The sequence below is a fragment of the Mus pahari genome, chromosome 13 (genome assembly GCF_900095145.1).
Source record: "Mus pahari chromosome 13, PAHARI_EIJ_v1.1, whole genome shotgun sequence".
Classification (NCBI taxonomy): Eukaryota; Metazoa; Chordata; class Mammalia; order Rodentia; family Muridae; genus Mus; species Mus pahari.
The window spans coordinates 31,832,746-31,860,247 of record NC_034602.1 but is presented as its reverse complement, the minus strand read 5'-3'; the positions used below and the strand labels follow the sequence as shown (position 1 = coordinate 31,860,247).

The following is a 27,502-nucleotide window of genomic DNA, read 5'->3' as shown; positions in this document are numbered from 1 at the left end:
TGATGGTGTCTTGTTGTTTTGTTTTCCCCCACCTCACCCATGTATTTGTATATTATTTGCTCAGTGCTGTGATGGCTCATGGGATGTCATATGAAGCAGGTCACAGAAATGTTGACTGTTTGGAGGTAGGTGGTCTCCACCTGTAGAATGAGGCCACTGCAGGATCCCTTGACCAGGAGTAAACAAACCCTAGGATCTTAGGAAGCCAAGCAGAGACTTCAGGAAAAATCTTGCCACCACCTCTTCCCCTTCTGTGATCTCAGCCTTGAGTCTAGGAAGCTGCCTCCTTTCCCAGAGAGTGCTGGTGGGAGAAGGCCCACAGCAGGACTCAGGCTAGCCAGCCTCGTCTTCATTGCTTCAGAAAGCAAGCTTAACTGAGGAGAGATAGAGAAGCGTAAGCAGCCCTGGCTGTGCTGAGGGGCTGCCGCAGGGATGTGTGGGCCTGTGAGAAAGGGCTGGGAATGAGTGATCAGGGATCTGCTTTAATAAACTACATGTCCGAAACCTCACTGCCAAGGAGTAGAGCTTTCCAGCCCCACTTCTGCCCCTGTGCTTTCCTCAAAGGCCAGCCATGTTTGATCTGTATTATGGGAAGTACAAGGACTCCTCCTTTTTTCCCCAAGCCCAAGCTTCTGACAGAAGGTCCCCAGCTTCATTCCTGTTCTGCTCCTGAACATCAGAGCCGGGAACTACCTTGTGACAGACCCAAGGGGGACTTGAGTAGGATTGGCAGTTCTCAGAGGAATGGCTTGGGAACTGGGCATGATAGACTATGAATTTATTGTCAGCTGACTGCTGCCCACATAGGAGAACCATACAGTTCTTTAATTGGATGTGTATGCGATGGTCCTCAAACATATATATGTATGTATACACACACGCACGCACACGCATATTGAAAGAAGTATAAAAAAAATCTGGCAAAAAGTTACCTCAGATTCTGTTACCTCCAAAGACCAAATGAGCATCAGTGAATGCCAGGTAGGTATTTTTTAGGACTTTGGCCATGAGAGTCTGATGTTAAACCTTGTGTATCCTTGTTCTGGTCTTGGGTTGGGGAGCTAGCCATAGTTGGTGCCTATACATTCCTTCTATTCAGCCTCTACTTTTCTCACCTACAGAACCCTGCTATTGCTGATATCTACACAGAACATGCCCATCAAGTGGTAGTAGCCAAGTATGCACCCAGCGGTTTCTACGTTGCTTCTGGAGGTAACTATGAGTAGTGCCATCCCTGATGGCACCTGCTTCACTTGGGTTACTGGGAATTGGGTGGGGCCTGATTAAGGGTATGGAGAGCTATACTGATTGGCTTTAGTTAAAGTGGCAGGAAAGCATGAGCCTCCGAAGTGCCCATTGCAGACCTAGAATGGACACTTTGTAGTCTGTAGTGTTCCAGTGCTCTGGCTTATTCTGTGAGGCCCCTGCTACCTCGGGCATGCAGTGGCTATTTTGTGTCAATCTACTGGCTTTGCAACCAGTGTTGGCATTGTTTGTGAGAGTTGGCCTTTATGCCCTCTAGCCTGGGCCTCAGTGTGGCTCAATAGGTGACTGTGGCAGATGGGACAGACAGACAGACATTTGCATTTGTGGTGGTTCTTAGCTCTTAGAAGTAGAATTTTTACAGATGAGAAGCAGAGAGGGTAGAGTGACTGTGTACCTTGCATCTCATTCATTTATTCACTCGAGTCATTCATTCAGTTTTCATTCAGATATCCAATACACAATTAATAGCCTGCTTGGTTATCTTTGTTTCTAGGACAGGGAGGGAACTGAGTGAGCAGTGGCTGGGCTTGAGAGCCCAGACTCTTAGCCAGAACAGCGATGACCAGGATTTTTAGATGCTGGGGCACCTTTGTCTGCACTGCCCTCACTCCCTCAGGCAGTGTATCTGATATGGCAGGCTGTAGGTCTGGGAGGGCCCCCAGCCTGTCCCTTACTGGTGATACATTCCTTACTTAGATCCTTGTACCTTTAGTTCATCCTGTGAACTGGGGTTGTAGATAACTCCCTCATGGGTTAAGGATCCAAAGGTTATTATGTACATGTGTTTGATACTTAGTACAAGGTCTGCTAGGGGTCATGGCAGCTGTCAGGGAATCTAGGGTGCACTTAAGAGAGAAAGGGCCCTGCAGAGCCCTTTACTACTAGCATTGTAGTGAAGGGCTGGGTTGGGCTGGGCTGGAGTCCAACACACTCTGGGCACTTACCGGGTTTGTGTTTAGATATATTGACTCTGTAAAACTAACTTGGATCCATGATTTGTTGTAACCTTGTAGGTTGGTTTGTTATTTTAGGGTTTTTTTTTTCCCCCTTGGCCCTGCTTGCCAGCAAAATGTCTCTTCATTTAAGCCACAGGATTTGACTGGAATGCCTTTTAAAATTCTGTTTCCACTGAACTGAGTTCTCTGAGAAATCTGTTGAGAGAGGAGGGTTGCTGGTGAGGGCAGCTCCTCAGCTTGGCATAGCTCCTGCTTTGCCATCCCCATCTGAGAGCCTGTGGGCCTAGACCTGACCTCACTGTCCCAGTGGGGCTGTTGGACAAGACAGAAACCTGATGGCCTTCTGATTGAATGCAGAATCTATGGATTCGATAAAGGACAGTCCACAAAAGGGGACATTGGTATGGTTTTGATGTTCTCTTAACAGCCCTGGTTTGCTGGCAGATTGCAAGAAGCTTGTGGGGGGGAATCACATTCCACATTTCCAGTGTACTTTGAGGAGAGCAGAGTAATTGTTAGGGGTAACAGTGGGACATTTGCTGTGCACATTGCAAGCCCTGGGCTAAAAATAGTGTTTTGTGTTTGAAGTAAGGGAGGGGATGGGAAAGCTTTAGGAAAAGCTGTGCTGGCATGGTAGGTCAGCTGCTAACGGGTGTGTCCAAAAGGCTTGGCGCCTAGTACACTGAAGCCTACATCTCCCTCCTAGCCAGGGCCTCTGTTGCTTTGAAATCTGTAGATGCTGTCAGTCCAGCTGTCTAGCAGCTGCTGGAGGATAGAACCTTCTGGAAGGATCCTAACAACGTGATGGATCTGTCCCTGGAGTCCAAGCCTCTGGGAAGACCCTCTGATCACAGGAGACATTTTGGGGGCAGTCTCACTTTTCTTCACTCTGGACAGTGATTTCTAAACATCAGGATGTAGGAGAGGCCTCAAGTCAGGGTGCCTGATTTGGTCTAATGCCCAGGGCAGGCTTCCTAAAGGGAGCCTTGAGATGAAGACTGGAAGGTGCACGACAGGGCGGAGAGTTCCAAGGGCTGGGTCTCCCTGGGTATGAGTAAAAGTCACTCCATTCAAGCATTCCTCCTCCCTCTTCAAGCCCCATGGCATTTGACTAGGACTCTGTGCTCCTACACCCCATGTGTCAGGTCGAGGGACAATGCAGACTCAGAAGAATGGCTGCTCCATTGGCTCTGTTCTCAGTCCGAGTGTGAACATGAGTTTGCCCATCCCTAATGTCACACTGCACTCACTGGGCAGTTTTCTTCCTGGTGCTGTACAAAACAACAGATCATTGAAAACGGTTCTCAATTATTTCGTCTCTTTGGGTAACTTGAGCACCTAGTGTGGGATGTGACCCCCAACTTGTGTTTGACTATTGGGGGTTTACCCTGATAAGTTGAGGCCTTGTATTAATTTCCAGGCTCCTCCTAACTTTCCTGTTTGAACTGCTTCTGAAAAGAGTGAGCTGAGGTGTGAGGAAGAGGCTGTTGATCTGGTGGCAGAGGTTGTGTGTAAACGGCTGGATACCAGTTGAGGGATGGAGGGAGAACTATGTGAGGGGTAGCAGCTGGCCCATCAACCCAGGGTGAGAAAGCTGGCTCCTGCACTGCCTCAGAGGGAGAAACACCTTTCATCCCATCCTTATTGTCTTGCCCAGGGGACAGTGTGGGCCCTGCTAGGGAAGAACCTTGTCATGAGTGCTTGAATTAGTGTACATGTATACATAGGTATGTGTCTGTCATTTTTTTTTCTTTTTTTTTTTCTTTTTGTGTCTGTCATTTTTATTCATGAGTGCATGTACATACATGTGTGTATGTGTGTATAGAGTGCCTATGTATATGTAGGCTGCTTCTGAATATTGTGTGTGTGTGCGTGCGTGCGTGTGCACAATGCCCTTTGTATGTATGCACAGCTCCTCATACTGCTCGCTTCACACTTTCCTGTCTGACCTGTTGGTTCAGTGACTAACCAGGTCTGGGTTTCTTTTGGGAACATGCCTCAGCACTGCTGTCTTCTGGACATCACCCACAGCTGACTGGGGGAGGGCTTTCTGGCATACCACCGCCCGGCTTGTAATCTGCTCCTGAAGATCGGTGCTCCCTCTTACATGCTCCTCAGCTACAGCATGGCACAGCATGGCAAGTCTGGTCAATCTCCTGGCTCTAGACCAGCAGTTCACCCGAGGGCTCACCTAAGACCATTAGAAAACACAGATATTTACATTTCCGTTCACAACAGTAGCAAAAGTATAGTTATGAAGTAGCAACAAAATAATGTTCTGGTTGGGGGTCATCACAACATGAGGACTGTATTAAGCGGTCCAGTATTAGTTGAGAACCACTGCTGTAGACATTGGCCCTATGTTTGCATGCAGTGGGAGTTTCTAATGTGCAGAACCTTCATTCATGGTCTTCTTATAACAAGGACTGACTGCATCCCAAGGACTAGCCTGAGACTTTACACATGTCACTATTTTTGACCTCATAGCAACCCCATGAGATGGCCCTGTAGATAATGCTTTTACAGAGGGGCCATAAATTAGGTCCTGATGAGGTCCAAGAAGCCCTAACCCTGCAGAGACAGATTTGGTATGAGAACTGGCTGCTAGCTGCTGTCCTTATTGCCTATCACCTCTGCTTTAGCCCCAAAAGTGATGCTGTTTTCAGCTGCTACTCAGGGCTCACTGAAGTGGTCTGGCATCCTCAGGAAAAGCTACACCCTGCCTGCCTTCTTGGAGGCCATGTGAGCTTTGTAAGCCTGAAGAGTTAGGTAAAGCACTCCCACTTCCATGGCACAGGCACCGTGCTAATTTGGGACGAGGTGGGTAGGCCCTAAGTATTTCTTTACAATCTGCTGGCAGCGTTCCAGTGGGAACAACTCACACCGCAGTCTGTGTTCTTTCTTTGTGCCGCCTACCTCATCCATCTCACAGAAGCATCTTACTCAGCCCCAGCTCTTACACACGGGAGGAGGGACAGATGTTCAGGGGACTGAGACTGCAAATCTGCCTTTGGGAGCAAGGCTTATGGAGTGCGAGTGGCCACAGGCAATCACAGTGTCACATGGTATGCTCAGCTGTACCTGTACTTGACAGCAGAGGCAGGCAGGCGCTTGTAACATTGCCATACTTCAGAAATGGAGGGCTCAGCTGGGCATGGTGGCGCACACCTTTAATCCCAGCACTTGGGGAGGCAGAGCACTTGGGGAGGCAGAGGCAGGCGGATTTCTGAGTTCGAGGCCAGCCTGGTCTACAGAGTGAGTTCCAGGACAGCCAGAACGACACAGAGAAACCCTGTCTCAAAAAAAAAGAAATGGAGGGCTCAGTCTGCGAGTTAGGGATGCTCTGCAAGTCATGCAGGAACCTGCTTCTTGCTGTACTGGGGTTTGGCCATCCTTGGACTTTTTCTGCTTCCTATGCAAGGTTTGCTGGCCAGCCAGAACACAAGGGGACTGTGACAGCTATGTGAAGGCATATTAACTCTTGATTTAAGAGGGGCTGAATGTTGAACCTGGACCAGAAGATATGGAGCTGGTGCTGAGGGTGCTGTTCCCTGATTGGTGGTGACATGTGCCCTTCCACCCCTGTCCTGTCTGCAGACATCTCTGGGAAGCTAAGGATCTGGGATACCACACAGAAGGAGCACATTCTAAAGTATGAGTACCAGCCTTTCGCTGGGAAGATCAAGGACATTGCCTGGACCGAAGACAGTAAGAGGATCGCCGTGGTCGGGGAAGGAAGGGAGAAGTGAGTTGTTCACCTCAACCCCTCCCTATTCCTACCCCAATACTCAAGCTCTGGCCTGCCCCTTTGTAGGAGGCTGCAGTAAGGTTGTATCTGCGTGGACAAGTGTGGCTCCACTCTTGAGCATGCCGGTCTTCCTTTCCCACAGTGTGACTGGCTGGAGTCACCCCTTTAGGGTCAGTTTGTCAGGTATAAAGGGAGATTTCATGTCACAGTAGGGTTGTCACCAAGGCAGAGTATCACCTCTTTCTACACTCTGGTGTCATAAGCCCTTTGTCCCCTCTCTGGATACTAGTTGTTGTAGCAAGTGCCAGGTGGAAGTTGTTTTTACTTTTTGGGGGGACTCTCTAAGCAGTTACATAACCAATCAAAGCTGCAAAAAGGGCTGGACATGAGGGTTTTTGTTCTTGTTGTTTTTGTTGTTGTTGTGTATATGTTTTCCTAGATGGGCCCATATCCTCAGTTTCTCTTTCATTCACTTCTGTGCAAACAGGTGAATAGATCCTGTTGCAGAGGTGGCTGCCCCAGTGGGGCTAGTGACCTATAGGGTGAGATCTATAGCCCAGGTTTTCTTATTAGCAGCAAGTAGTAGCTACAGCAGGGTGTTGTCATGGGTTCCACCAGAGTGGCCTACTCCTTTCCACTAGGAGATAGCAACTTGCCTATTGCCTGGCTTTTCCAAAGAAAGTTAGGAAGTGATGAGGCCAGAAAGATGTTCCCAGTGTTGCTTCCTATAGCACTGTCCACATGGGAGGCGCTGACACTGGGCCCTGCAGATGTAGACATCTGGCCCCTTTCCCATATGGGCTCCATCTCTTCTGAGACACCTTTGGGTGTAGAGATTAAAGACCCGAATGAGTCCTTAGGACTTAGAGAATCCTGAGGTAGGTGTACAAAATCCACTGGCCTGTGCTCTAGCAACTCTGCTGTTGTCCTGGGACTGATTTTTTTTTTTTTCCCCCCTTATTTCTCTCTCCTTGACCCTGATTGGAAAGGTTTGGAGCTGTCTTCTTATGGGACACTGGCTCTTCTGTGGGTGAGATCACAGGACACAACAAAGTCATCAACAGTGTGGACATAAAGCAGACCAGGCCCTACCGACTAGCAACAGGGAGTGATGATAACTGTGCTGCGTTCTTCGAGGGCCCTCCATTCAAATTCAAGTTTACAATTGGTGTAAGTGAGCTTTCTTTTCTTATGGTGGTTTTTGGGTGAGCTTTGTGGTTTGTATGGGGCCTGGATAGACGTGATTAGTTGCAGGAATGTAGCAGCGGGCTACAGCTAAAGGGTTTGTCCCAGGATAATGTGAAATACAAAGTATGAGAGAAGTGAAAAGCCAGTGTATTTGGCTCTGTTGAGCTAAGCCACCACATTAGTAAAAGGTGTGCCTCCAGGACATCTGGGTTGGCCCATAGGGAACCTCCCTCAGGCTGTAGGGACAAAGGTGCCTCAGAGTGGAATCTGATTGAAGGAGAAGGAACCAAGTGCTCAGCCTGTTCTTCAAGGAGCATTGCTTGGGCTCCCTGCTCTGCACTTGTCCTGGCTTGGCCAAGAAGTAGGCTCCTCTACCTCCTGTCCCCATCACAGGCCTTGTCTGGGGGCAGCTGGGAGTGTTCACGATTTGTCCTTGCTGCTCTAGTGCTCATGCTGTATTCTTGAGTGAGAGCAAGTCCTGGGGGTGAGGGCTTGTCTTGGGCAGCCCTTGCTTGCCCTGGCTTCCCTAGTGACTTCCACATACCATGGACAGAGCAGTCAGTACTAGTTCTGGTAATAGGAGATGGAGTGACTGTTCAATCAGAAAGGACATGTCTTCTGTCCTTGGAGGTAGTTGGGTCTGGGGCTTCTCCAAGGTCTTCAGACTAATCCGTCAGGAATGTCAGTGGTTCCAGTGTCCATACCTCATTGGGGATTAAGTGAGATATCCTTAAAGTGGCTTGCTGAGGAAGACTGTTAATTTTAGTGTTTTAGTAAGAAGTCGTAAATAGCAGGCATAGCATCCCTGGCAGGGGCAGAGGCAGGACTCGTGTAGTAGGCAGTTTCCATAAACGGTCTTGGCTTAGGGATACAGATGACTATCTAGGGATTTCCTCTTTGTAGTGTTTCATCCCTGGGAGGCTAAGTGAGGCCAGTGTGTCCAGCAGGTTTGCAGATCCAAGCTCTTCTTAACCTCCCGTAGCCCTCATTCTGGTCTGCTGCAGCTACCATTGCTGGGTAGTGGCAGCAGGGCTGTTGGTGGGAGCTTAGTTGAGACATGTGGCTTAGGGTCAGTTTTCTTAAGCCGAGGTGGATGCCCCTTGGGCTATGAAGACTTCTGAGCCAGCCAATCTCTGGGTTCTGATCTTGGGGGTGGGAAGGCAGTGAGGTTTCTATAGTAACCAGAGGCTGTCCTGCCATTTTTAATGGTGCTGTCTGCCTTCCCTGGGCCTCACACACACACAGTTTGGACTCTTGGCCTTGGTCTGAGCTGTTTGTGGACGAGATTCCCTTTCCTGTAGCAGGAGTGATCCTTTCTCTTGCTCATATGAATTAGACTTGAGCAGAAAGAGCTCAGAGCAGCTGAAGAGTATTTAATGGAGTTATGGGGTCAGAATTTGTTGCTGGAAAGGAACCCATGCCTGCACTTGATATCACTTTCTGTATGGGCTCACTGGGAGCCCAATTAGCAATCTCTTTTTTTTTTTTTTTTTTTTCCTGGTACACAGACTCCTACCACGCTGTCCCTGTTCCTAGGGATAGGCACCACCATCTATGCTAAAGTCCTTGGAGCCACAACCCTGGACCCTGGGTAAAGGCCTGGAAGAGGCAGAAAGGGTTAGGTAGTGCCTGGCACAGAACTAGTTGGTTCTGCTGCCTTCTAGCTCGGGCAGTGTGCCTGTGTACTCTCTCAGACTAGGAGACCTCCCTACAGAGCCCATGGCTGTGGGGAGGGTTCATTCTCCATCTGAAGCTATTCCACAGACCCAGCTGACACAAGCGAGAGAGGCCTCATTGGTAAGGTACTGAAGACTTGGAGTCTGTAACTGACTATATATGTGTGACTTTGGCCTGCTGGCCAGCAGGAATGAAGCTGCAGTTGTAGGGCTGGACAGTGTGGGCCATCGGCCCTGAATGGCTTCCTTCCTGCTATCTTCCTCCTGACTGTGAGTGTGGCAGGGCAGGAAGACTCTGATTTGCCCCAACTAAAGGACAGGTGTACTGACAGATGGGGAACAACAGAAACCATACAGTACGTGAGGTGTGTGTTAAATAGGGCTGAGCGTCCACATGTGGGCTCTGATGTTGAAAGCTAGAGGTGGAGAGGTTCTGAGAGGTTCTGAGGGATTCCTCGAGCCCTTCCCAGTGAAAGGCTTTAAAAATTAACATATGTGAGGGTAAGGTTTATTGTTGTGTTTTGCTAGAGGAAAATTTTGTTTGTCTAGTGTAAACCAAATAACAGCCTTTTGTCACCAGATCTTTCATTCCTAACCTGTGAATGCTGGGAATTTGGCTGCCTTCCCTTTTTCCTATCTGTAGGCCAAATGGCCTGTGCTTACCAGAACCTTATCCAAGTGAGCAGCCTAGAGGCATTCTGTCCTTGAAGTCAAAAATTCAGTCTCCCATCTACCTTTTACTTCACAGCTTATCTCTAGGCGAGAGAGCCAGAGCTTATAACTGTCTGAGAGATATGGTGAATAGTGGCCCCATGGGAGCTGTATTAGTCAGGGTTCTCTAGAGTCACAGAACACGGATAGTCTCTATATAGTAAAGGAATTTATTGATGACTTACAGTCTGCAGTCCAAATCCCAACAATGGTTCAGTAGTAGCTGTGAATGGAAGTCCAAGGATCTAGCAGTTGCTGAGTCCCACACAGCAAGAAGGCGAAAGAGCGAGAGCCAGACTCCCTTCTTCCAGTGTCCTTATATGGTCCCCAGCAGAAGGTGTAGCCCAGATTAAAGGTGTGTGCCACCTCCAGATGACCTCAGACTCGGAGATCTCCCTGTCTTAATCTTCTGGATTCAATCACCACTGTGTCTCAAGATCTCCATACCAAGATCCAGATCAGAAACTTGTATCTCCTAACCTCCAGATTAGGTTCACTGGTGAGCCTTCCAATTCTGGATTGTAGTTCATTTCAAATATAGTCAAGTTGACAACCAGGAATAGCCACTACAGGAGCTTTCCCAAGTACTGGGCAGGAGGTCTCCATATGTGTCTGGGACAGGGCACAATTTAGGGGTGAGTTCAAGATGCTACCTCAAAACATAGTTGTTGTGAATTTCTGTGTGGTATGTGCTAAAACCAACCTGTGATGTGCCAGTCTCAGAAGGTAAATAGTAGCTGAGAGAAAGATAAGCAGACCTGATATACAGATACAGCCTCCAATTCGCTTGTCCAATTTGGAGATCGTATCACATCATCATTAAGAGCAGGGCAGAGACTTGAGCTATTCTGAAGTGAGCCCAGGTTCACCCATAGTCAGACTTACCTGTGTCTTCCCGGCCTCACTACCGTACTTGAGTGTTGTCCATGTTTGAAGGTGAGGTGGAGAAACCTTTTTCCTGGAATTGTCCCAAGCACTGCCTGCCTCCACCCTCTGTGGTTTTTTAGATGTAGTAGGTGACTTTAAGAGGGTCATAGGTCATAGGGTCTAGGATTATAAGAGAGACCATAGGATGAGATTGGGGGGGGGGGTGAGTGGGACCATCTCCTTGTTGCTGGCTATCCCTGTCATTGCCCAGTGGGCCCATAGCCGCTTTCTTTGGAGCCTTTGGCAAGTCCCTGTTAGGTGAATCACAGAGGAGACCTTTGGGATTTTGGAGCAAGGCTCTGACATCATCTGCAGACAAGTACTCTCCCTTTGGGAGGCCAGTAGGCATTGAGGAGAACTTCTGCAGAGGGTCCTTAATGAACTAACCGTGATGGTTGACAGAGTCAGGCCATCAGGAGCCCAAGGGTACCTGAATCCCTGTCAGTAAAGTGGATTAGAGTGTCTACTTGAAGCTTGTTTTCTTGGTAGTGCAAAAGATGAGGATGGGAGAAGGAGGAGATGGGGGAGGGAGTAGTTCCAGGGGAAGGGGATGACTTTATACAGAGAAATTGGAAACTGAACCTGTAAGATTAAATGTGACCCCTCTGGACGGCTGGGCCAGGGACCAGAAGTCTTGTCTGGCTCAGCAAATGGTAGGGTTTAGGTAGCCATGTGAGGTGGCTGAACCACTGGACTCAATGAGACTGTCCAAACCTCTCCCTCTACACTGTAGGGCCCTTCCTATGGGAAAATGCTATTCTTAACCCTCGTTTTCTTTGGCCAATGGACTGCTGTTAGCTATTCCCTGCCACACAGGGTCTATTTCAGGAGCAGACATGTCTCTTGCCCATGTACACTTTGGTGCCTGGCTGAGTTACAGGAAGGAATGATGAACTAAGGCTCTAAATGGGTTCGTGTAAGCTCTGTAACCCTATTTATTCTCTGCTGTCTAGCCTTCACTTACCTCTTAGACCTCTGTGGTTTCTAGGGCACACGACCTCACCCCTGCCAGCTTGCACCTTTTCCAAGCTTGGTCACAGGCCTTATTTGAGGACCTGGACCTGGGTGTTGCCTCCAGTGTTGCCTCCCAGGATCATTCTCCATCTGGCCATGCAAGTACTAGGTATATTTGTGTCTGAACCCAGAGCAGCAGTGACAGGGAGTGTGTTAGAGGCTGGAACGGTCCTGTCACGGCATGTTCCTTATACACAGTGATGGGTTGGCACCCCTGGTCTACCCTCTGGGTTCCAGTCTTGTGCTCTCTTGGAATGGGCATTTTGGCTTCTGAATTCTAGAGTGCTCTGGTACCCTATACAAATAGAGGAGAGATCCAGAGTGAGCTGACACATGTGGCTCCTTTGCTTGCTTTCTGTGGGACAGGCAGAGTAGCTAGAGCAGGAACCTTTGGTGCCATCACTGCTTCCCAAGACTGGGGACTGCCCTGGCCTGCCTTAGGCCTTGCTCTCAAACTCACAGTTCTGATTAAAAGTCACAGCCAGCCACTGCTTGAATTTTTTTTTTTTTTTTAAAAAGGCAGTTGTTGTTCAGAAACATCCCCAGACCTAAATAGGCCTAATGGGAGGTACCTTGTGTGGCTGTCTCAGAAATAAGCAGTCTGGGGCCCAGTGGGAAGAGGATGCATCAGGAGGCACTTGATAAAAGGGAGGCAGACCTGACTGAAGGGTGGCCTTCCAGATACAGCAGTGACCAGGCAGGAGCAGAGTGCTGAGCTAAACGCCATGATGGACTCGCCTGGGAGTTTCTCTAAGTGTTTGCTCTGAAGTGGTCTGTGGACTGATGACTTACTAATGTTACTTTGGGAGGGTTCGGGTGGGGAGAATATATTAGGTAGAGAGCTTTTGTGAGCTTTGCCAAGTTAGTGACAGCCCTCTCTCCCACAGGACCACAGCCGCTTTGTCAACTGTGTGCGATTCTCTCCTGATGGGAACAGATTTGCCACAGCTAGTGCTGATGGCCAGGTAAGAACTGGGGCAGAGAAGGACGCTGCACATAGGAGGTTCATGGCAATGTTTCCTATTCCCCACTTCCCAGAGTGCTGCCAAAGCCCAGCAGACATAGGCCTCTCATTGCATTTCAAAGACTGCTCAAGGTTCCATCTGTACAGCCACAATCGCTGGGGAAATGGTGGGCTATTAGCACATGGCACCAACTTCTACATAACTTGTTTGTTTCTTGAAGATTTTCATTTATGATGGGAAGACGGGAGAGAAGGTGTGTGCCCTTGGAGAAAGCAAGGCCCATGATGGAGGAATTTATGCTGTGAGTACGAATATGTTTTCCCCAGCTGCTAATTTTAGTTTGGCCAGTTCTATGTTGATAGTCATCAAAGATTGTTTGAAGCTAGATGAATATTTGATATAGACAGCTAAGAGTTGGACCAGGGCACAGAGTCTTAAAGGTCATAGTCAGGCGGTGGGAGCAGCCAGTGGCTGAGCAGGAACCTTGGCAGGCTGGGCCCATCCTACCACCCCCTTGAGTTCCAACCCTCTGACATGTGACACTGTTTCATTGAAATAGATTAGTTGGAGTCCTGACAGCACCCATTTGCTATCTGCCTCTGGAGACAAAACTTCCAAGATTTGGGATGTCAATGTAAACTCTGTGGTCAGCACGTTTCCCATGGGCTCCAATGTTCTGGACCAGCAGCTGGGCTGCCTCTGGCAGAAGGACCACCTCCTCAGCATCTCCCTGTCTGGATACATCAACTACCTGGACAAGAACAACCCCAGCAAGCCCCTCCGGGTCATCAAGGTAAGCCTTATTCTAGGCATGCTGTGGATAGAAAACAGACTCCAGTGGTCTACTGTGAAGGGGAAACAGGGATGGCCAAGTGGAAGAGCAGTGTCAGATCTCCTTGGCCCGGGGAGTTTGGGCAGAAGTCAGCTTGGAGTACTGTGAACAGTGCAGAGTTGGGGTCTGGGGACTTTGGGCCACTGTTCTCTGCTGCTGGAAGTCACTACTTCTTGAGTGACTTGGCCTGTTAGGATTGGACTGTACCTCCTCACAGCTGCAGGATGAGAGTGAGAACATGGTGTGAGGGCAGGTATAGAGCATGGAGGGTAAGGGGTGCTGTGAATAAATGAGGGGCGCATTCAGCTGTGAGCTCAGTGGGGAGATGACCTTGGATCTGGGTCATGGTAGGGTTCACAGCATAAAAGACAGGAGCAAATGAAGTTGGACAAGCTGCCAAGGCCCCAGTGGAAGCCCAAAAGGCCACCCTTGACAAACTGTAACTTGAGGTTCAAAACCATCCCCGGGGCTCACTCAGGCCAGGTGCTTCAGGCCATGTTGTGCTTCTCTGGCTCTGTCAGCCCCTGACACTTTGACCTCTTAGGAGACCAGATGGTTGGAACAGCTCCCAGGATCACCTTTGCCATGTCTTTAGGCAGTTTCCTGGGTCCTTTAATGATAGCCATGACTAAAAGCAAATTGGAGAGGAAAGGGTTTATTTGGCTTACACTTCCATATTGATGTTACTCATCAAAGGAAGTCAGGACAGCAACTTGAAAGGGCAAGAACCTAGAGACAGGAGCTGATGCAGAGGCCATGGAGGGGTGCTGCTTATTGGCTTGCTTAGTAATACCCTTTAGCCCAGTTTTGCATAGGCATTTTCTTGATTGAGGGTTTCCTCTTAGATGACTTTAGCTTGTGTCAAATTGACATAGAACCATTGAACACACAGGCTCCATGCTTCAACCCCATCTTCCTGGTTGTTGAAAATTTTCAGAGCTTGCATTTTAAGTGAAACCCCTGGCCCAGCCCTTTTCTTACTAGTGCAGCCTGCTATTCGAGGACTGAGACACACAGGGTGACAGTCCCCGTTCTGTAGGTGAGAGTGTACAGAAGCTCGAGGCCTCCTGACCTCCCAGCACCATGGTAACTTGGCACAGACCCTGGGGATAGAATTGGGAGCCCCTCTATTGTCGGGTCTCAGAGCATAGCTGTGTGTGGGACAGGCGACAAAACATGGCTACCACTGCAGCTATGAAGTTGTATTGTGGCTCCAGTTTTAATGGTGAGAAGTCAGGCAGACCTAGTCCCCTACCGGGACCATGCCTGGCAGAGCAGTTTCTGGCGGGCTGCCTCCTGGACATCTTGGCCTGACTACTGCTGTGGGCTACCCCTTCTGCCAGACTCATAGAGTCCTGCTAATGCTCCTTGGCTAGGGCAGTTCTAGGGTTATCATTGTTTTTTAAGTTCTCGGAGAAACCTATATCTCGGCCTATCTATGCAGTGTATGGATCATGCTAGGTTGCAGCTGCCATTCTCAGGCTACAGAGAACACAGCTGTCCTAGTGAACCAGACGTTTGAGATTGGAGTGTGATTCCTAGTTGTCTAACCTGGAGACTTACATGGCCTTCTTACCTGGGAGCTTTATAACAAAGGGCTTACTAGGCTGCCCACAAGGGCTCGGTCAGGGTCTCTGGAGCTGGCCTTTGTGGTGCTTTCTCTAGCCTGTGTTTCTCAAGCTTAGGGGTGCATAAGAATCATCCGAGAATACTAACTTTTTAAACAATTCTGCCCAGAGAGGACTAGACATTGCAGTGAGGACTGAAACCTTAAAGTGCTCAAGCAAGGCTGTTGCCATAGACAACGAGTCCTCCTGAAATCTTGCCAAGTGCAGATTTTCATTCAGTAGGCCAGGCAGTATGCTTGGTGCCTATGAGGCCCATGCTGGGTTGAACAACTTGGGCTCATGTCTTTTAAGAAGTTATTCAATGTGTTCTACCAAGGACTGTCACTGTTTTCTGAGGGTAAATGCTGTATTATGGCAACAAAGGAGACCCATGGAATTCCTGGATGCAAGGAGGAAGTCCCAAGCATGAAGCAGACCTAACAGCCATCAAGGGGTCTGGAAAATAGCAGAGGCTAGTGGGGACCCAGGGAGAGGAAGAAATTAGAGGACACTTGAGTGCTATCTGAGCCACTTACAGAGAAGGCGAGAGGCCCCCTCTAGAAAGTCCTATATACACACAAGGTCTCCTGCTTCATCAGTAGTGAGGGATCCTAGGAAAAATTAGTACCAAGGAGGGCCTGAGCACAGGACGTCCACTGTCTAATTCTGTCCTGGCTGCCTCCCTCCCTGGGAGCGACGCAGCTGGTGTGCCCATGGGAGACAGCAGGGCAGGGTTTCCCTCTATAGGTGCCTTCGGCCCCTGAGCGCTAGGCTTTGCTATAGACCTTGTTCTTAGCCCAGGTAGGTTTAGGTATTGAGGGACTCGGCATTTGGTGGTTTGTCAGATGAGCTGACTGGGACAGAGATGACTGATAGTGAATGGCTCGGGACTTACTTGTGGGCAATGTGTCTGCTGGAGTCCAAGCCCAGCTCAGCCTGTGAGTACATGCTACTTCAGCTCAACCCATTCCGTTGTCTCTTTCCCTCAGGGTCACAGTAAATCCATCCAGTGTCTGACAGTGCACAGAAATGGTGGCAAGTCCTACATCTATTCTGGGAGCCATGATGGACATATCAATATCCTTTGACTGGGAGGTTGGCCCAGGCACTGGCAAGAGAGAGAACTTTTCCATTCCCATGGTGCTGGAGGCCAGGCCAGCCAGATGGCTCTAGCCCCAGCCGTGCTCACGAAGCAGTCTGCCCTCTGGTCATCTGCACCTGGTGCCTTGACCTCTCCAGGCCTTGGACAGAAGAAGGCCTTGGCCCTGCTTTCTGTTCAGACTAGCACGATGCCTGTCTTGGCCCTTGAGCCCCTTTGTTTGTAATGAAGGTGCATTGCTATGTCAAGCTCTGTCACTGGCAATGAAATCATTGAGTTAGGATTCAGGACAGGCCCTCAGCAGAGACACTTTGCATTAAACATGGGAAGCTGAAGCCCAGAGAGGCAAGGTGACTCTCCCAAAACACCTGGCCTGTTAACAACAGAGCTGGAGCCAGAACTCAGGAGGCAGTGGGTTCTTTTTTTTTTTTTTTTTTTTTTTTTTGGTTTTTCCAGACAGGGTTTCTCTGTTTAGCCCTGGCTGTCCTGGAACTCACTCTGTAGACCAGGCTGGCCTCGAACTCAGAAATCCACCTGTCTCTGCCTCCCGAGTTCTGGGATTAAAGGCGTGCACCACCACGCCCAGCGAGGCAGTGGGTTCTTTGGGCCCCGAGTCCCCAGACACTTATGAATCCTTAGGAGGTATGTAACCTATTAGAGGCATGCGTGCCATGCCTGTGCTCTGTCACTTGTTTGGGGCACCCACTGTGCAGGTGACTCTGCATGATGACCTCTTCCTCACATGTTGCTGGCTTCCCAGAAGAGACTGTCTCTGCGTCCTCATAGCATGTCCCCCAGACCTACTTTGTCTCTGGTTTTCACAAGACCCAGGAAGATTTGCCAGCCTAGAAAGGTTGGATAACCCACCCTCTACTACTAGGCAAGGAAAAGTGTCATAGCTGGTAGCCAAGCAGTCCCTTGGGCCAGCTTGCCCTGTAGTTGTAACCAGACCCTCAGTACCACTATGTCCCTTATGCACTTTCTACAATCACATGTGAACCTTTAGTGCCCATGTCTAGACTTCCATCCCTACAGCTCCTGTATACTGAGCCTTCCACAGAAATGACGGTGGTCACGTGAAAGGAGATTCTCTTTGGTTGTATACTTCAGCCACACCTTATCCCAGTGCGCCGAGACTCAGCATCCACACGCCACCCATGTAAGATGGGCCTCCTCCACCCTCAGGGTGGTACCCAGTAACACCTAGGCAGTAGTTACTTAAGTACTGGGGCACAGCCAGCTTACCTGCGGGTGTCTTAGCCTCATTTACTGATATAGGAAAGGCAAAAGAAGCAATTTGTTCACATTCAGTGGGCAGCGACACATGAACCATGCTGTTCTCTGCACATGGTACTCTCTGGTCACTGCAGAAGCCCACCTCACAAAGGCTGCTCCAGGAGTAGTCAGTGATGCTAGTTAGAGCACGCCACACAATCTGGAATTGTAGTCAGAAGTGTTTTATCCTTGTTCTTGTCACCAGAGAAGTTACATAGAGATACCTACCCTGGCAATGAGAGCCAAGGCTAAACCTGAATTCATTTGTTTCATGTGTACCCTACAGTTCAGAGGTTATAATACTATACAGTGTTTCTTCTGTGCCTGTGTTGAGGCTGCAGCTGCCGCATGTCCTAGCACTTTCTGACCTACCATGGTGGTGTATCAGTATTCAGAAACTGCCATTTTGGACTGTTACACATTAGACATGTCAGCTGTCATGAATCAGAGACAAGCATTCCTATCCAATACATTGGCTTTGCATGCATTCTTAAGAAGGCTGTGCTATTTACTGCCTTGGTCCTTTGGCTAGTAGCCAGGCTGACCCACTATCTCACACTGCCTTAGCTCACTGAAATCTCAGAGTTGGCCATCCATGAGAATACCTCCTGTTCTTTCTGCAGTATCTTCAGCCTGCATGAAGGGCAGCCATGGCTCCCTAGAGCTGTAGGCGCCACCACCCTGACGACTGGTTTCTCCTTAATCACACCCCACATTACTGGGACTCAGAGACAGGAGAGAATGACTCCTTCTCTGGAAAAGGCCACACAAATCAGGTGTCCAGGATGACTGTGAACGAGTCTGGGCAGTTGGTCAGCTGCAGCATGGACGACACAGTGCGGTACACCAACCTCACACTGAGGGACTACAGGTAAGTCCTGCCTGAGTAGAGGCCCAGAAGGAGCCACGGGTACCTGAAAAGGTTCCAGGTCAAGGGTGGTTCCTGCCTGCCCTCCCTGTTTGTTTTGTATATCGTTTAGATACTAAGCCCAAGGGGGTGAGCAACAGGGCCTGGTAACTAGGGTCATGGGTATAGACCCTTCCCCAAAGCAGGCTGCAGCCCCATGAGTCATTAGTTCATCTGTTCTCCGTTGTATTTTTCTGCCTGTAGAGACAGTGAGAGTGGAGCTTAGGCTGTTAAAAAAAAGTCAAGTGACACTCATGACATGCCAGGTGCTGGGTATGAGGACCAACCTCCTGTTTGAGTGTAAGTGGGCATGTGACACTGAATCAGAGTATCCGTCCACAGTGACAGGTGAGAGCAGGCAAAAGAGCTAGACGGGCTACTCCAAGTCATTGACTTAGAAGCAGACTTGCCAACCTTCACAAGTCCTACCTACTACACTAACTGACAAATATCCCTGTCCCCTATCCTGCCCATCATGTAGTCCTGATGACTCCAACTGTGGCCTTTCTTTTTTTTTTTTTTTTTTTTTTTTTTTTTTTATTTAAATACCCTGAAGGTGTTTTCAGATGCACCAGAAGAGGGCGTCAGATCTCATTATGGATGGTTGTGAGCCACCATGTGGTTGCTGGGATTTGAACTCAGGACCTTCAGAAGAGCAGTCGGTNCTCTTAACCACTGAGCCATCTCTCCAGCCCAACTGTGGCCTTTCTTGACTGGAATCCTGCTCGGAATGTGTCTGGCCTGGAGAATCATGGGATCCTGGGTGACATCTTTATGAGCCCCTCACCCCAGGCATGGGCCTGGCTGACAGCACATCTGCCTGTGTGTTCCAACCAGTGGCCACTGGGCATCTGAGAATAAAGGCACCCCAGACACCCAGGGCTCCCAGCTGTCTGCTGTCTATTGCCTTGTGACATCACTTGTGAAAGTTGGCCAGTTTTCAGCTTATAGCTGCAGAGGTCAGGAGAACTTGGGTCTCTGGAGGCCAGCCATGGCTTAGCCTAGTTCTGTGGAAGCTTGCTAGTTAACATTTTCAAGAAAGATGTGGCTATAAAGTATTCTAGATGAGTTTTGATAACCATCTAATATAAGGGGGAACTGGGGTCTTCATTAAAGGTATTGGAGTTCTAGTTCCCCTCTGAGAAGAGCAGCTATGACTCTCAGTCCTGTATGGACCTAGAAAATTGCAGTCTTGGGCCTCCAGATGGGTGGGAGATAATTGAGCTGCATTTAGCATAGATGACAGGAAGAGGCTGCCCAGCTCTGCTAAGCTCTACTTGTTGCTGCCCCCTTCCCACTCTGGCCTCCCTTCATGATAAAAGACCTCAGTGCCCTCTCACGCCCTCCAGGAGAGGTTGCAGTGGGATTCTCCTCTCCGCGGAGCTCAGTGGTGCAGTTTCTGCAGTGTGTGTACTGATACCACACTGAGCTACTTGAATGTAGAAGTAACCTGCCCACCCTCCTCTCCCCCACCCCAACAGTGGACAAGGCGTTGTGAAACTGGATGTTCAACCAAAGTGTGTAGCTGTTGGCCCTGGGGGATATACTGTGGTCGTGTGCATTGGACAGGTATGGTTAGCTACATTTTGTCCAGAAGTAGTGGGATATGAGATACAATAGTTTCTGGATTCCGCCCATGTCTTGATTTCCTTTTTCTGATACTATGATAAAACACAGACCAAAACTAACTTTGGGGAGGAAATGTTTATTTTTGGCTTTTAATCTATGTCATAGTTATAATTGAGAACAGGCAGGGCAGGAACTCAAAGCAGGAACCCTGGAGGAACACTGCTTACTGATCTGTTAAAGGTTTATGTTCAGTTATCTTTCTTACCTATCCCAGGACTGCCTGCCTAGGGATGGTGCTACCTACAATGAATTGGGCTCCCCTGAGTCAATTAGCAGACAAGACAGTACCCCATAGGCCAATCCAGTTAAAGCAATTCTTCAGTTGAGGTTCCGTCTTCCAGGTGACTCTTCTAGTGTTTTGTGCTGCAGGCTCATTTGGCTGTGCCTGTGGCTTCTCAGAGTCCCTGCAAAGTGCTGTCCCCTAAGTTGAAGCATAGGAAAAGGGCAGAGCCTGTCTGTAAGCATCAGACCAAACTGTCTACCCATCTGTCCATAAGGGTGTGAGGCACACTCAGCTATGTGGTTTTGTCATTACCCTTCTTACCTTAGCCCTTCCCTGGTGGAGCTGTGTGATCTGAATCACTTTCTCACCCTCTCTGGGCTCTTGAGGGCTCCCTAACAGAAGCACAGGCTGGTCATGAAGATATAGTTTCCCTACTCCTTGCACAGCTTAGCTGTTGAGTGACACTGCCCCATGAGGATAAGGTGAGGCCCAGGCCACGTTAGCTCTAAATCTCTGAAGTCCCCGCATACCATTTCCTCTAGTGTGGCTAGAACAGAGCCCTCGGCTCACATCTGGGCCTGACCTGCTTTGTGCAGAATTCTGCTTCACCATGTCATCTCTGCAAACCCAAGTGTCCCATCGTGTGGTCAGGGCCAGCAACTGAGTAGTGGTTCCTGTTGGAATGAGTGACAGACCCTGCTGAAGAAAGGGCCATTCAGGATCTCCCCACCCCTCCCTGAAAAGAGAGTGGATTCTGTGTCCCAGATAATCAGATGTTCCTGCCAAATAATTACTACACTCAGTCTGGGCCAACCACAGGGCACAAAAAGGAATGTACTGCATGCAGTGCCCTGGGCAGGGCTGCTCTCATGGTAGATCTGCCAGCCTTGTATCAGCACCTGGCCCTGGTGGACTGTGTATGAGGACTTAGGGCCTTTTCTGTGGCAAGGCCTTACACAGACACCTTGTCCTGATCCCCACTGACTTCAACCGAGGTCACTGTGACTGTGAGCTGACCCTGTCTTTGAGGCTGATCTGAAGAATTAGCCACAGTGGGTAAAAGCAGGGACTCAGACTACCTGCCATTCAGAAGCTAATGGCAAATTCCTCTACAGTGTCCTAGCAGGTCAGGGCACCAGCTCCCAGATAGAAGAGTTACACAATGTACCTGCTGGTTGTTGAGGACAAGCCAGGGTAGCTTAGTCAAGATCAATCCACCACATTTTTCCAGAGCCCTAACAGCAAACACATGGAAGTATCTCACTCAGGCGAACATGGCTGGTCCCAGCATGACTGAGTGTGGTGTAGCCTTCTCCCCACATAGTCTTCCACCTTTATTTTAAAGCAGTGTAGGACTTGCAGGCTGTCTCAGAGCAGTAGCATATACAGACCCCCTGTTGACCCCTGTTAAGCTATTTTGCCCAGCCCCTCTTCATGCACCTGGGGTGGCTTCGGTGTTCCCTCAGGGCTCTACTGCTGACCTAAAGACTAGAGAGAGACTTAGTGCTAGATGTCCAGTAACCTTTGTCACAGATGCCACACTGTCCCCCAGACTGAACAAAAACCTGCACTACACAGCATTAGCTGTTTCTTGTGCTCTAGATCTAGAGTCGGAATCCTCAGGATCAGGCTACTGCCCCTTACGGTTAAGAGTCAAGGCCTTTCCTGGTGATTCTGCCCTTAGCCCTTCAAAGACCAGCACTTCACATGGTTCCATCACTGAATGTTTTCTCAAGTTCTGGCCAGCAACTAACAGTAACATAGTCCATCAAAAGATGGAGACTGACCCAGGGTGTGGCTTAGAGCCAAGAGCCTCTAACCAGAACTCAGTATTCCTGCTGATGATCAGGGTCCACTGATTTGACTGCATCTTCCATGCCACAGATTGTCCTTCTGAAGGACCAGAAGAAGTGCTTCAGCATCGACAACCCTGGCTACGAGCCTGAAGTTGTTGCTGTGCACCCTGGTGGGGACACAGTGGCTGTTGGTGGCACGGTAAGGCCCTTTTCCTTTACTCAATGACCTTGGTATCTGATTTGGGGCTCAGAGAAAGCCAGGGTATTCAGATTATGCCAGAATCATAAAGAAGTAGGCTCTAATGCTAATGAAAGAATGGATTTGCCAGCAAGAGCAAGCGAGCAAAGAGAGAAAGCTTCCTTCTCCCATGTCCTTTAGGTAGGCTGCCACTAGAAGGTGTGGCCCAAATTAAAGGTACATGTTCCTAACTCAAAGATCCATATCAAAAGCAAGTCTTCCACTTGAAATGATTTAACTAATGTGGGGGGGGGGGGCTCAGAGATGTGCCTATCTGCTTGGATCTTAGTTAAATGACAGCCAAGAATAACCATCATATAAAGAGTACCTGGCACATGGTAACAGGACGCTTGTAGGAGACGGGTATAGAAGCTGTTTGTGCAGTTTTCTCCAGGTTGACCTTTCAGGAAACCATGAACACTATCTATGGGCCCCCTTGGCAGCCAGACAACACACAGAATGAGACTAGGGAGCCCCTGGGTCTAGTCATTCCTCCTCAGGTGAGGAAGATGCTGAGGTGAGACACTTAAGGGGGTGTGTGGAGAGGAGTCAGCCATTTCTTGGCAGCCCAGGGCACGTACTGGTGCCTACTGAGCCATGGCAGAGCACTTGACTGAAACCCTGACTTTCCCCTGTGTCAGGGCACATGATAGTTATGGTTAAGGAGTGACTGCTTTCTGTCTGCCTGCAGGATGGCAATGTGCGTGTGTACTCCATCCTGGGCTCCACACTAAAGGATGAAGGCAAACTCCTAGAGGCCAAGGGACCAGTGACAGACGTGGCCTTCTCTCATGATGGTGCCTTTCTGGCTGTGTGTGATGCCAGCAAGGTGGTCACAGTATTCAGTGTAGCTGATGGCTATTCGGTGAGTAGGGTGCAGACCTCTCCATCCTACACTAGAGGGCGTAGGGGAGTACTCCAGCTGGACATTGTTGGGCTTTGCCTTCCTCAGCCATGTCTTCATCTTCATGAGCGGCAGGCACCTGGTGGGGCTCTTGGGAGGATGCTGTGAGCTGGGGGTAGTGACCAGGTACTTGGGCTTCTCCCTGTTACTGCAAGGGCTGGCTGGGAGGACACGTGGTGCTCTGGCCTTAGCCCTGATATTAACACCTCTGTTTTCTTTATGTACTAGGAGAATAATGTTTTTTATGGACACCATGCAAAAATTGTGTGCCTGGCCTGGTCACCAGATAATGAACACTTTGCCTCTGGCGGCATGGATATGATGGTGTACGTGTGGACGCTGAGTGACCCAGAGACCAAAGTCAAGATCCAAGGTAACTCCCACCCTTGGGCCTCACAGGGCTCTGTGGGTGAAGTATAGTGTAGTGAAGTAGTACCCTGATCATGGTTTCTAGGGTCAGGTGACCCTGGGGTATGTGCTTTAAGAAGTGACTTGATGAAATGTGGCTCCGTTCTTCCTTCCAGCACATACCAGGCACTCTGCTGGCCTGCAGAGGAATCCTGAGACACTCATTCCAGTAAGAATCCTTGATCTCCAAATGTAGGGCATAGATGAGGAAAATCTTGACATGTTTTCCTCTCCACCCCACTCCTATGCCTTAACCAAGTTATCTTAGTCCCACTGTTGTGTTGTCAGCAGAAGAGTAATTGGAACCATGCTTTTCCAAGGAGACAAGAGTTTTTTAAAAATCATTATTCTGATTATCCAGAGTCTTATCACTGCTTCTGCTGATAGCTCCCTGTTAGGGTCCACAGTCACATACCATTTTTATACTGTCCCCTTGGTCTACCTGCTACTCAGAAATAGCCATTTGTGTTCATTGGAACAGGGATCTTAGCCTATTCTAATGTTATCCTGAGATCACCTCCCACAGCTACAAGTCAGGGAGGCCCACTATCCTGGAAAGGCAGACAGGAGAAGGAGCCCTGAAACAGCTTCCAAGGAGCCATTTTGGGTTATAAGGAATCTAGAAAGTTCACAAATGAAATGGACCAGGAAAGTAACGTGTCAGGGTTAGTGGTGCATAGAACGGACATAGCGTCTGTCTGCTGTGCTCAGACTCCCAAATACAAGGCCTTGGAGCTGCCCTTGCTTTGGAGAGTGCTGCACTTAGAGTCCTGAGGCCCAGGATGGCGTGACCTCCCTCTCGAGACGCATCTGCCACACTTGAATGGGGCTGCTGAACCAGGCTAGGAGCCACCTAGGTGTAGGGAACAGGGATCCTATAGGGGTGCCCCTTTCCTGGAACTTAGAGGCCCTCTGGAACTTCATAAGAAGTTAGGGCTGAGTGAAGCACAGAGATGCAGTATCTCATGGCTGGAGTCAAGAATAGTGTAGGTGGGGGCTGGTGAGATGGCTCAGTGGGTAAGAGCACCCGACTGTTCTTCCGAAGGACCAGAGTTCAAATCCCAGCAACCACATGGTGGCTCACAACCATCCTTAACAAGATCTGACTTCCTCTTCTGGAGTGTCTGAAGACAGCTACAGTGTACTTACATATAATAAATAAATAAATAAATAAATAAATAAATAAATAAATAAATAAATAAATAAATAAATAATAGTGTAGGTGAGATAGCAGTTAGTCTTATCCTTCAGTGTGACTTTGGAGGAGACACCAGTCAGGTCCTCAATACATTTCTTGTTGTACCCCACCTCTTCCACTTAAGGGCATATGTGACACTAGTAACAGGACCTTCTCAAGACATCAAAATCCAAAGAGCTCAAGTCCTCTGTCAGAAACGCATACCAGCATTTGCATATAAAGTGTACCCATTGATACACTTCAAACCACTGATGTGTACATGGCACACAAACACGTGTCCTGTTGTTTAGAGCATAGCTGCCATGTCTGTGGAGTACAGCCAGAGCCATCGTGAAGCTGGCTGGTTTCCTGCTTGACTGCTTCAGTCTCTGAATGCAGCTCCTGTGGACCTGCGTTCCATCCTGTCTGCCAGTTGACCTGTGTGTGAGGCATGCTTATCTCCCAGGAGTTAAGACAGGAGCCGCTCAGACTGCTCTCACCTGCCGACTCCCCTGCTCTCACCCATCCTCACAAACTTGTCCTTGTGAAAGTGGACCTGCCACTGTGGTAGATGCTGCTTCTGCCTCTGGCCCAGTGGCTCTCCCCTCTTAAATATAACTAGAGGCGGAGTGGGCCTGTTTCTTCAATTCCACTCTTTTCCCAGATGCTCACCGGCTGCACCACGTCAGCAGCCTGGCCTGGCTGGACGAACACACACTGGTCACCACCTCCCATGACGCCTCTGTGAAGGAGTGGACAATCACCTACTGAGGACGCCGCTCACCCCACGGACCGAATCAGGGACTAGAGTTTAACTGCCTCAGAGCACCCTTCTCTTAACTATTTCTCTAACGCTCCCCTTCCTGCCTGCCCTGGGAGTAGGGAGGGCCTGCGAGTACCCTCCTCTCTTCAGGGTGTCCGTGTCTGTACGCGTCCTTCTGAGAGCTTTAGACAGTAACAGTTTGCACATGAGAAATAAAGCAAGCACTTGAACAGCATGTGGAGCGTACCTAAAACCTTACAGCCCACCAGACCATGAGAGTGCAGAACATTCCAGAGGCAGCAGCCTCCAAAGCACAGACCCGAGCCCCTGCCTGTGGCTCTTGCAGCTTCTCGGGAGGCTGGGTAGGGAGCAGGCCAGGGCTCCCCTTCCCCATGCAGGATGCATTTGCACTGGAGAGGAGGAGCCGCTCTATAGCCGCCAGCATTCTGGGTAGAGCAGGCCTGTTCCTCGGTGTAAGTCTTGTTATATGGCTGCCTCCCTGGACCCATCCCCAGATCCCATGGGGACATGTGAACCTTGATCTCATCGTCAGATTTTGTGCTTGGTTTTTAAGAATGGAATCATGGGAATTTTTTTCTTTTTTTTAATGTATCTTGACTGTTGTCTGTCTTGTTCCTGACCTGGCGCGCTGACGTACCTTGTCCAGACAAGTAGAGCCCTTGTTAGCCAGACTGAGGTGTCCTGGTCATGTGATTACCATGCTTCAATGTTTCCCTGTCTCTTCCCAGCTCTGGCCCCAAGAGCAGAGATTAAGGACAAGAAGATGTTACTGTAATTTGTCATGTTTTTACCCTTTTTTTTTTTCTTTTTCAGTGCAGAAATTAAAGTAAGTATAAAGCCCCGTGATTGGCAGTTTCTTTGCGTGTGTCGGAATCACTGGTAAATGTTGGCTGAGAACAATCCCTCCCCTTGCACTTGTGAAAACACTTTGAACGCTTTAAGAGATTAGACTGAGAAATAATTAAATATCTTTTCTCTTGATTGTGGATCACTGGCTCTATGTGGCGGTGCATGTGGGAGGATGGGGCGGGGTTGGGGAACCCACCAGCCAGCTTCTCTGGTGGGGTCTCTATGAACCCACATTGTGGCCATGACATGGAAGGACAGCCCAAGAGGAACCAAGACTCCTAATCCTGTTCCCATCCCTGCTTCCAGACTCCACATGGCCTGGCCCACTCACTTTCTTAGAGCCCAGTTTCATTTGTAACAGCATTGGGCCTGATGCTGTCCAGATCCTAGCTCACCCTCCTGCCAGGAACTGGGGCTAGGTGTTTGAGAAAACTTCTCGTGCAGCCAAAACAACTCAAAGCACTGTTCTTCTGTACAGGTTTTAGTTCCCTTAAAAACTTTCCTCTCTTTTTTTTTTTTTTTTTTTTTTTTTTGGTTTTTTGGTTTTTCGAGACAGGGTTTCTCTGTACAGCCCTGGCTATCCTGGAACTCACTTGGTAGACCAGGCTGGCCTCGAACTTAGAAATCCGCCTGCCTCTGCCTCCCGAGTGCTGGGATTAAAGGCCTGCGCCACCAGGCCCGGCTCCTCTCTGGTTCTTAATACTGACTCTGCCATGCATGTGTAAAAGGATAACAGAAGTCAAGAAAGTTAAATTACACCGTGTGAGATGCAGACCACAGAACAAGGTCAGAAACATGCTTGCCTTTGATATCATGTGCTTTGGTGTCAGTGGGTGAGTGACAGCAAGCAGCACCTGAGGAGGGTAGCCCATCTTGTCCCTATGCAGTGCTGAGTTAGATGGATTATCAGAGCTGACGATGGGAACCATTTGCTCCAGAGTAGAACACTCCCTGGGAGAATTCAGTGAAAAGTTTTGTTTATGTGTGAGTATAAGTGCATATGTATTCCATATGTGGAAGCCAGCTTGGAGTGAGGGCCTCTTTCCTGAACCTGGGGCTCATGTTCTCAGCTAGACTGCATGCAAGCCAGCAAGCCCCAGCAGTCCTGTCTGACTCCCTTGGAGCTGCGGGCATAGCATAAAGGGAACACCTGCATTGTACTGCGCAAGCTAGGACTGAATTCTCGCCCTCGTGATGATGCAGTAAGAGCTCTTAACCACCAAGGCATCTCTGCAGCCCCCAGATTTCTTCCTAAGAAAGACAAATGGTGAAAGCAGCGCCATTTGACTATATTCATAATTATCTCGAGTCCAAGCTGGCAGA

General features: G+C 49.2%; 1 protein-coding gene across 1 annotated transcript in view; it reads left to right on the top strand.

The window, feature by feature from the left end:
* The window catches only part of Wdr1 (WD repeat domain 1), a 35,451-nt gene extending 9,140 nt beyond the window's left edge, over positions 1-26,311 (top strand). Inside the window, exons 3-15 of the mRNA XM_021210368.2 lie at positions 1,122-1,212; positions 5,820-5,967; positions 6,960-7,140; positions 12,374-12,451; positions 12,672-12,752; positions 13,011-13,244; positions 15,880-15,967; positions 17,979-18,135; positions 19,653-19,740; positions 21,908-22,018; positions 22,749-22,922; positions 23,190-23,334; positions 25,211-26,311. Coding sequence (XP_021066027.1) covers positions 1,122-1,212; positions 5,820-5,967; positions 6,960-7,140; positions 12,374-12,451; positions 12,672-12,752; positions 13,011-13,244; positions 15,880-15,967; positions 17,979-18,135; positions 19,653-19,740; positions 21,908-22,018; positions 22,749-22,922; positions 23,190-23,334; positions 25,211-25,317 — 1,683 coding nt within the window. The 3' untranslated portion in view covers positions 25,318-26,311. The remainder of the gene's footprint in view (positions 1-1,121; positions 1,213-5,819; positions 5,968-6,959; positions 7,141-12,373; positions 12,452-12,671; positions 12,753-13,010; positions 13,245-15,879; positions 15,968-17,978; positions 18,136-19,652; positions 19,741-21,907; positions 22,019-22,748; positions 22,923-23,189; positions 23,335-25,210) is intronic.
* The last annotated feature ends 1,191 nt before the right edge of the window (positions 26,312-27,502 follow it).